Genomic DNA, 9,979 nt, shown 5'->3' on the forward strand with positions numbered 1-9,979 from the left:
CGATTAAGATACACTCCTAATCATCCACTGTATGATTTTTTTCCTTCATTTATTTGTTTGTTTTCTTGGGAGTAGAAGATTCCCATGACGTCAAAATGAGAAACCACACTCGTACCAAAAAAAAAAAGAGAAACTACACCAATGAGAACATGAGAATATGAATCGATTAATAACACCCACATATTAACTGAGGAGAGAGAATGTCATCGTGGATTCAATTATGGTCTTAGGTATCAGTGGTACCCAATCAATAATGATGCCTATACAGATCAATCGTATCGAGGCAGATCAAATGATTTACCGTTATGATACATGTATAATATATATTTTTTTTGATGAGAATATATAAAGTATATAAACAATTAAAACGAGCAAGCTACAACGAGTTGGGTTCCTTAGAGTCTATACTACTACCATACATATGGAAGGTCAAGTTAGAGAAATTGTCTGTAACAGCAGAGAGGTGAAGAAAGATAGGTAAAAGGTTCCAAGAGATAGAGGACTTGAAGGTAAGCATATTAAAAACTGTCTTGTTTGTTAACCATATCTCAGTAAACGCTACTCCTGCCCGGCTTGCTGCATGCCACCCCTTCCAAAAAGCCTTCAGCTCCGCCTCCTGTACATCCTATGTGCCATAGCTACCTGTATCTATTAGAATGCTTTGACCATTCACCAAAACATAATATATCCACCAACTTAATTTAAGATCTGGTTCAAAAATTCCTGCGATCATCACGATATAGGTATATTAATATTGATATCAGATTTCTACCAAAAAAAAAATAAAAAAATATTGATATCAGATACTGATGATATCGATATATATCAATAGAGATACAAATATGTGAAAGGCCACGTGGGTTCCTTCCCCTCAAATCATGATTTTAGTGTACGATACGGCATCGACATGGATTTGCTATATTAGATAAATTCACCCATTTTCTTTAAAAATAAAAATTTTGACTGTTTTACCCTTTGTCTATATTTTGTACTGTGTCACCGATACGATATTTGGCAACTAGCTAAATCACACCGATAGCTCAAGCCATGCCTCCAGTGTCGTGGGGATTTTTTGTCCCAAGTAGACGGGTGAAGAAAGTTGACAAGGGTAGAATTGTAAGTACAGAAGGGATGAATAATAATCATCAGGACAGTATTGCCACGTGGTGTAAATACGGTGGTCCCGTGAAATCAAATAAACGCAGACAAACCGAAGCAGGAAAAAACAAATAAAAAACAATTCATCTATTTATTGAGTAAAAAAGATTCAAAAATCAACGGCATAAATCATGGGGAAGCTGAAATAAAGTGGCAGACCCCACACCGTTCATCACTTCCGTCTTACTGTATATAGTCTATACGATACAGTGTCCAATAATCCAGTCTCGCGCTGCATGCTCTAATCCTACGCACCCAGTTTTCTTTATCCTGTGCCGCTGTACCCGGCTTCAGATCCTTTCACACTTCCAACTCTCGCTCTCTTCTCTACCTGTCTCTCATAGACTCTCTCTCCAAGGCTCAAGTACAAGAAAGCGCTCTCTCTCTCTCTCTCTCTCTCTGTCGGTCTCTATAGTCGTTTGAAACTAAGCAAGCCACAGTAATCGCTACAGCGAAGGTGAGATATTTGCCCTAGAATTTCCCTTGTTGTTGCTTTGTTATCCATGAAATTTCAACTTTAAATCGGTTGTTTTCCTTTAAAAAACTGTTCTTGCTGTTTTCCTGCTGTAAGAGACTGTTAAATCTTCGAGAGAATTTTATTAGATCCACCTCTGTGCGCTGAATTAGTTCGAATCATTACAGTTTAATTAGTTTATATTCTTTTTTTCTGATTACTTTAACACTTATGAAAGATGATATATTACTAATAGAGTTTGCGGTTTTTCTTTTTAATAGCAGCTTTTGCATGATGGTGGTGGTGTTTTAAAATTTAATCTTTCCCTTGGTGTTGCTTTTGCACTGCTTGAAATTGCGATCGTTTTGGTTTATGCTGGTGTGCGTGAATCGAACAGTTTTTACTGAAGCACGTATTGTTAATCTGCTTATTGGTTTCGAAACCTAACTGTACATCTTTGAGTCTTTAATCGATTTCTGTGATTATTAGCCCCGTCCTAAACTGTTGTTCCAAACACATTTTGTTGCAGTCTTCCGTGTTTAACATGTAATTTGCTTGCTTATGTTGGACTGGTTATTACAATCAAAGCGAGCTTCTTATTACGTGCCATATCTTGTTTTTAATCACAATGACTCACGTCTTCTCTCACTACTTCAACCAAATTAGTTGTAGTATTAGTGTTACCTCTGTTCTCTCAACCCCTTTAATTTGTCATTGGTAAATCATTTGCCTCCTTTTTTCATGTCTGAACCCCTTTGTTCTACTTTTTCTGCCTGTAGGTTCTTGTCCCTTTCTAGTAGCCATGCCACTTATTTAGGCCACATTAGCATTTCTTCTTCATGCTTGTTTTTTGTGTATGTTGTTTCTTGGTTTCCCAACATCTTTTTTGTTTTTAGAATCATGCTCCATAATTTCTCTCCCTTTATGTCTCATTGGTTGAAGTGGCTCTGAAAACCATTTCCTTTGTCGTGGTTAGGAAAACTAGACACCATGCGTGATATGCATGATAAAATCTACAGAGAGGCTGATGACTAAATAAGTAGGTATTCCATTTTTAGTGCTTAAATTGAATAATTATTGGATTCCTTGGATATAAATCACTAAGATTTAGCGTGAACAATCAATTCTTAACCCCTTTTATTTTTGGGTGAGTGGAAAATATATTAAGGAAAAGAGAAGAATACAAGCAAATCCAAACTGGCTAACCAAGGGTGGGACTCCAATAAACAGGAATTAAACATCTATAAAGATGATACACCAAAAGCCAGGGAGGGAAGAAACAATAATCAAAAGGATGATACATCGAAATTGGTGTAGGAAGGAAACAACTATATAAAAGTTGATACATAAAAAATTAGGGGGGGGGAATAAGCGGAAGGTCCCATGAAGAGGCAAGATGCCCATTCCTTGAAGTATCAGGGCTCACACTTTTAATTGGAAGGAGCCTATTTCTGATCTCAAAAGTGATAACTTCCCATAGTTACTCAATAGTACGCGATGAGGGGGTCAATCTTCTTATGTTCATTTCACATCAAATATGATGAATCACGGTGGCAAATGCAAGTTTGCCAATATGATCACAGACTGACTTACCACTAAAATTTTTCAAAACCCACCTCCATTCTCTCTGGAAGGGAAGAATAGTTCTATGATGAGGACAACACTTTCTAAGGACACTATCCAAATATATTTCGAACCATGGAAAAAGCTAAGGATGCAAGGATAAGATTATCTTTCATAATGTCCCATACTGCAATGAAAAAGCCGTAACTAAAGCCATTAGGACCTGGGGCTTTCTGAATCTTATGGTGATTTAATAGGTCACAGAATCTCCTCCTCAGAAGGAATAGAGGAAAGAATCCTTTGATGGTCAAGGGGGACCCTCTTAAAGGTTAACTCCTCCGGGATGGGGGCTGATCTGACTCAGAGCGGCTGGATTAAAATGCCTAGAAAAATGTGAGACAGAAACTGCTTTAATCTCCTTAGGGTCAGAGATAAAGGAATCATCAGGATTTCTCAGCCTAAGGACGGAATTAAAACTCTGCCTAGCCTGCACAGATTTATGAAAATATTGCTGTGTTGGAGTCCCCAGGAGTAAGCCAATTGATTCTAGATTTCTGGCTCGAATAAGTTTTCTTCTTGTTTGAGTAGAGCACCTAATCTGAAGGAGACAGTTCTTTTCTCAATAGCTGAACTAGGCGCCAAAGGATAAGACTGAAGATTAGCTTGGATGGTAGAAGGAACATTCTTGTAATCTTCAATAGCAACAGAGATGTGGCCAAAGGTGCTCTTGTTCCAGGCCTTAAGAGCAAGCGTGACATTTTCTAACTTTTGAGCAAAAATTTAAGAGGACAGCTCTTTTCATGAATAGTGTCTAACCAAGCTTTGGTGAACAAAGGGAGGAAGTCGCTATGATTGGTCCATGTATCGAAAAATTTAAAAGGTTTGGGACCAGAAGAGATATAAGGACCAATAGTGACAACAGCAGGGCTATGGTCCGAGATACCCGGAGGCTCAAAATTAGGTTGAGAAGCTGGGAAGTAGGAGTGCCAACTGTCATTTACAAGGACCCTATCAAGTTTGCAGGCAATTCTGAAACTTGAAGACCTACGGTTGGACCAAGTGAATTTGAAACCCGTCCAACGAAGATCAGAGACATTAATATAGTTAAGACAGGTTTCGAATTCACTAACAGCATTGTCATCGATTGGAAGACCCCCAAATTTCTCACTAGAAAAGCGCACAACGTTGTCATCAATTCTTGATCTTACATATAAAACACATGTCAATATTCAGAGCAAGCTTAAATAAATTGGCTATTTAAATCTAAATGAAGCCATTAATTTCAATAAATGTCAACACATGTATCTTACTCTATCATCTTCGTTTTACCAAGTTTATTGGCTTTTTGAGAACTTGAGAGTGTAACTTCTCTGTGAAATTTATGTCACTATATTTACACTTATAATAATGTTTTTAATGAACTTATTTTACTAATCAACAACAAAATTGTTGGATCAGACAGGGGGTTAAGAGGAAAAAGAATTATGAGCTGCTTCAGCTGTTGTGATAATGATGATATGCATAGACCTGCTGATAGTGGAGGCCCTTTCATGCCAAATAATTCAGCAGGTAATTCAGTAACTCAGGTACTACTTTTTTTTTTAATAAAAAAAATATTTTTTGTAATAAAATGAAGGAGAAAAGTTTTTTTGGTCTGCCAACCAGAAAACTCACTCTGTGGTCTGGAGCCATCCACCATAGAGAAGGTATAAATGTGCTCCCCTTTTGAACGCAGTTCCCAACATACCCATCAGGTCACATCCTGCTGTCATCATTACTCTCCCTTTTTTGGTCTGCCGACCAGAAAACCTCTCCCCTAAAAAGAATAATGATGTTGTTTCTACTTTTGCCTTCTGGTTCAATTTGAGTGGAAGTTGCATTGACTGTTTTACTTTCTCATAATTACATGAAGACCGCAAATACAAACTCAATGTTCTATCCCGTAGGTTTAGTACTTTATCTTATATTTGTTTGTGTTGATATTTGTTTCTTTCATCTTTGTTGTTCACTTGGTTATATATCACTTTGAACAGATAATTCTTTTTTTTGGTAGAATTGAACAGATAATTCTGGATTCATGTTTTTTGTTAAGTATTATGGATCTATTTCTAATATGATCATGATTCTCTTTTATCCTGTTGATAGAAGGTTCTTGATTACTAATCTTGAATGTAGATTTAAAAAAAATGGATCTGTATGAAAAATGAATTATCCAAAACTTCTTCCTACCATTAGATTTTCTGTTATCTGAAACTTATTTCAGTACGTGCTCATCTTATGGAGTTCTTCTCTTAGACAACATTACATTTATATGCTATCTTGCTCTTTAGATTTTTCTTTCTATCCGTTATTTCCTCTCTTCTGCTTGTGCATCTAATCTTGTCAATAGAAAACTGAGAAGAAGTTTTTCTTGATTGCAGGCAATAATGGAAATTATAATGCCACAGAAGCAGTACCCAAGGGTGCTCAGACTGTGAAAGTTCAGCCTATTGCTGTCCCTGCCATTCCAGTAGATGAACTGAAGGAAGTTACAGATAACTTCGGGACAGAATCTTTAATCGGAGAGGGATCATATGGTAGAGTATATCATGGAGTTCTACAAAATGGGAATGCTGCAGCCATCAAAAAGCTAGATGCCAGTAAGCAACCTGACCAAGAATTTTTAGCTCAGGTCGGGGTTCTGAACAAATGCTCTTTGTGACTTCATTATATGCATGCTTATCATTCAGTCTTTTATATCAGTTTATGTATTGCCTTGTAGGTTTCCATGGTGTCAAGGCTCAAACATGAAAATGTTGTTGAGTTGGTTGGTTATTGTGTTGATGGAAATCTTCGTGTCCTTGCATATGAGTTTGCAACAATGGGATCACTTCATGATATTCTTCATGGTATGTAAAATTATGTTCCACAATATTGATTTTTTCTAAATGGTGTTAAGTTTATGAAGCATAACTGCCTCCACTGTTTACATTTAATAGTTGTTTCAGAACTTCTATGAACTGTTAGCCTGATGCAAGGCTGAAACTGTGTCCATACATCAAGCTTAGTGATGTAGAGTCTAGAAAGATTTTGTCTGGAGGGCATTCACATTTTTAATTTTAGAAATAGTTTGGGCATGCATTCTTTGATGTGAGCGATGTGGTTACAAAATATCCCTAATTTCATGAATAAACAAGTTAAGAGGCCTCCTTATTTGGTTGGAGTAATGACCTCATAAATTATGGGCCCTTTCCTGAAGATTTTTCATGAAGAGGATAAAATGTTAATGGAAGCTGTTTGGAATTCAAAGACAAATGTATTTGAAATGTGTTCCTGTTCTCTAATTTTTTCAGTTCATTATCACAGAGTTTCGCTTTTGTGAGAAGCAAGAACTATTCATTTGCTTGATGATGTTAATGCTTTTTATATTGCTTTTGAAATAATATGAAAATTGTTGATGAAAGTACTGCTATATGTGATTTTTTGATGTAGGACGGAAAGGTGTCAAAGGTGCACAACCAGGTCCTGTTCTATCATGGGCACAACGAGTAAAAATTGCTGTGGGGGCTGCGAAAGGACTTGAATACTTGCATGAAAAGGCTCAGCCTCACATTATCCATCGAGACATTAAGTCCAGCAATGTTTTACTATTTGATGATGATGTTGCTAAGATTGCTGATTTTGATTTGTCAAATCAAGCTCCAGACATGGCAGCACGTCTTCATTCCACTCGTGTTCTTGGAACTTTTGGTTATCATGCCCCAGAGTGAGTTCCTTCTGGACTCCTTGGAATAGGTGCTAAATTGCTGATATCTTGTTCCCACAATAAATGTAGGTACTTATCAGAGGCTATAAGGTTGGTCTCCAGCTGTAGAGCAGCATGCACAATCTGCAAAGAGTGGGATTCACACCCGGTAGTTTCAATCTAGGAGATATTTTGGGTTAAATTTGAAGATAAAGACTGTCAACCATAGAGAAGCATCTTTTATGTGCAATCATTTGTTGCCATTTCAGTGTTCCACTTATGAACTAACCAAAACTTAGCCAATGAATATGTCAGTTATCAAGTTCTGTTCTGTCACAGTAAGGCCAGTGGTGGGTAATCCAGGGAAACCGAAAACTTTGAATTGATTGAAAGGTAGGATCATGCTTTTTAAAACTGAACTGGGCATGAAAGTCTGCTCAATTCTGGTTCTGACATATTTAGACCTGTCAAACCATGGTTTAAAAAAAGTGGAAAAAAATGAAATAAATAAAAGATAGTGCATCATTATACAATAGAAGTATCCATTGCTTGGTTTGATTCCGGTTTTCTGTCAAGGTGTTTCTATGTCTGGACTGAACTGAGAAGGGGGGTGATTGTGGTCCAGTTTGACTGTCAGTCTGGTCTGATTTTAAAAATTATGGGTAGGACTGTGGGGGACATTTGCATAAGCTGAAGGGTACATGGAGCACATGAGCCATGCTGGTTGCTATGTGATTGATAGATGATCCTTATGGTCCACCCTGATGGTTCACATTATATTTCTTGAAACAACTTTATTATGAGGTGCAAATGAGACCCTAATAATTGGTAACTAACATTTATAGAGTTGCCGTTGAAGAATTCATGAATACTAGTTACTATGAATACTGTACCACAGTATAGTTGACACTAGTTTTTGTGATTTTGGGTGGCAGATATGCAATGACTGGACAGTTGAGTTCAAAGAGTGATGTTTACAGTTTTGGCGTTGTCCTTTTGGAGCTCTTGACTGGGCGTAAACCCGTTGATCATACATTACCACGGGGGCAACAGAGTCTGGTGACATGGGTACAAATTCATTTTCCTTTCTGTCTAGAATTATTAGAGGGTATTTGCATGATATTTCTTAACTTTTTTCATGTCAAAATGAATTTCTTTCTTTGTACTGATTACTGGAATTTGAAATACATCAGGCGACCCCAAGACTTAGTGAAGACAAGGTGAGGCAGTGTGTTGACACAAGACTAGGGGGGGACTACCCTCCAAAGGCAGTTGCCAAGGTAGTTCTTGTGCTTTCAATCATCATTTATGTTTTTTAATTTTTTGTTTGTTTTAACTTGAAGAATAAGATACAGTGGATTCCATATGGGACTTACCCGTAGGGGAGTCTAGGTACCTGGAATCTCTTTTTTGGTAAGATAGATCTTTAACATTTATATCACTCTATCTGGAGTTGGTAAGGCAGGTCATTAACTTTTGTATCACTGTCTGGAGAATATTCATGTCCAGATTTCGCAAGAACGAACAAACTGTATTTTGATTGGATATGCAGCTTTGACTGTCTGAGAACAAAATTTTTACTTGGCATGTCCTGATACAATCTTATACTGGATACAGATGGCTGCTGTGGCTGCTCTGTGTGTGCAATACGAAGCTGATTTTCGGCCAAACATGAGTATTGTAGTCAAAGCTCTCCAGCCTTTGTTAAATGCTCGGGCTGGTCCTCCTGGAGAAGCCCCAGGCTTGTGAATTTCCTGTGTCTCTTGTTACTCTTATTGAAATATGGCATTCACAATGTGGCTGTAGATTGTATACCATCATTTAAAAAAAAAAAAATACATCATTGATTTTGAACTGTAATGTATTTAAATTGTGTCCAGTGATGAATTGAAGAAGTGATGGAAGGCTGTAGTGTACAGATTGTTGTTTTTTTTTTGGTTTCTGTTGGGGTGGGGGGGGGGGGAGTGTGTGGAGGGGTTGATTAAATTGATGTTAACAGAGCACTGTTCACAAATTATCTCTGTTCATATTTACGATTAAAAGTATAATTGTGAGATAGTTTATATTTTTTTTGGGTTTAAAACTTCATGTCACAATGGTTTGTGTTCTGAGTTACATAACAAGAAAAGAAAAGAAGTGAAATTAAAAAAAGAAAAAAAAGAGAGACATATAAACTCATCATTAGTGGATGCAAGAAAGGAATTAGGTATGAATACCAGTCCCATTGGTAAAGATATGCGGGTATAAAGTACTTCTATACCAAAAGGCCAATTACATTAGCTCCATTCGGTTAGAGGGGAAGTGGGGAAATGGAAGTGAAGGGAAATAATTGTATTTCCTGTAATCAGTGTTTCTTGCAACTAAATATAAAAAGTAATTTTTCTGTGACATTTTTTTTTATTTTCTAGGAATATATTTACATTTCCCTTGCAACCAAGTGGGGCTTTAGCTTTTGAGGTAAACTGGTGAAATGCTTGAGCCCGCAATCACAAATAGGAATAATGAGGAAGACTATTAAGATTACATCACAGCAAATCCTGGGGGGGTGGGGAACCAATGTAGAATTGTAATTGTATGGCAGCTGACCATCCATTTACTGAAGAAAGGATGAATAACAGAGGCAAAATCCTCAAAACGAAGCTTAACTGCTGTTCTTCGCCTCTAAGAATTCTTACCTTTAGAGGCTTTGAGGAAGACACAATGTGCAAAATCTGGAATAAAACCACAGTTTGCCTTCTTCCAACCCCTCTTCATTGTGGAAAAAATTCTTTCAAACACCTGATGATTGTAGGAAGACGGGACTGAAACCAGATTCAAGATGGATGGAAGAAGTCTCAGAAGAACAAAACCCACTTTTCCCATCAATAACTCCCAGAGAAAATGACTTCTGCTTTCCAAAATTCATCTTTGAGAGCATGCGGTTCGGTTAATGCCACATTGATCTGCTCATGGGTCGAATAATTCTACTGACGGAGGAAAAGTCCTCTTATCTCACCATAAGACTTGTTTTTTAACTCAAATCATGGTGAGCTGTGGCTTACCTACCATTGCTTTCACCATTGAATTTGAATAAAAAAAGT

General features: G+C 37.2%; 1 protein-coding gene across 2 annotated transcripts; it reads left to right on the forward strand.

Moving 5' to 3' along the window:
* The first annotated feature begins 1,563 nt into the window (after positions 1–1,563).
* On the forward strand, positions 1,564–8,834 carry LOC122660086 (pto-interacting protein 1). 2 transcript variants are annotated; one of them, XM_043855258.1, is made up of 8 exons: positions 1,564–1,615; positions 4,638–4,744; positions 5,596–5,846; positions 5,937–6,063; positions 6,647–6,920; positions 7,835–7,967; positions 8,093–8,179; positions 8,517–8,834. In XM_043855258.1, the coding sequence occupies exons 2-8, from the start codon at positions 4,660–4,662 to the stop codon at positions 8,646–8,648; spliced, it is 1,089 nt and encodes a 362-aa protein (XP_043711193.1). In that variant the 5' UTR covers positions 1,564–1,615; positions 4,638–4,659; the 3' UTR covers positions 8,649–8,834. The 2 variants fall into 2 exon arrangements, with proteins under 2 accessions (XP_043711193.1, XP_043711194.1); XM_043855259.1 differs by lacking the exon at positions 1,564–1,615 and adding an exon at positions 2,597–2,651 and having other exon boundaries at positions 4,634–4,744.
* Positions 8,835–9,979: the final 1,145 nt, after the last annotated feature.

The sequence above is a fragment of the Telopea speciosissima genome, chromosome 4 (assembly GCF_018873765.1).
Source record: "Telopea speciosissima isolate NSW1024214 ecotype Mountain lineage chromosome 4, Tspe_v1, whole genome shotgun sequence".
Taxonomy (NCBI): Eukaryota; Viridiplantae; Streptophyta; class Magnoliopsida; order Proteales; family Proteaceae; genus Telopea; species Telopea speciosissima.

Bases quoted from the DNA above. Each gene is read 5' to 3' on its own strand.
- LOC122660086 (XM_043855258.1), top strand. From the start codon at position 4,660: ATGAGCTGCTTCAGCTGTTGTGATAATGATGATATGCATAGACCTGCT. The intron at 6,921-7,834 runs GTGAGTTCCTTC...TTTGGGTGGCAG, and splicing joins TTTGGTTATCATGCCCCAGA to ATATGCAATGACTGGACAGT. The intron at 8,180-8,516 runs GTAGTTCTTGTG...TACTGGATACAG, and splicing joins CTCCAAAGGCAGTTGCCAAG to ATGGCTGCTGTGGCTGCTCT.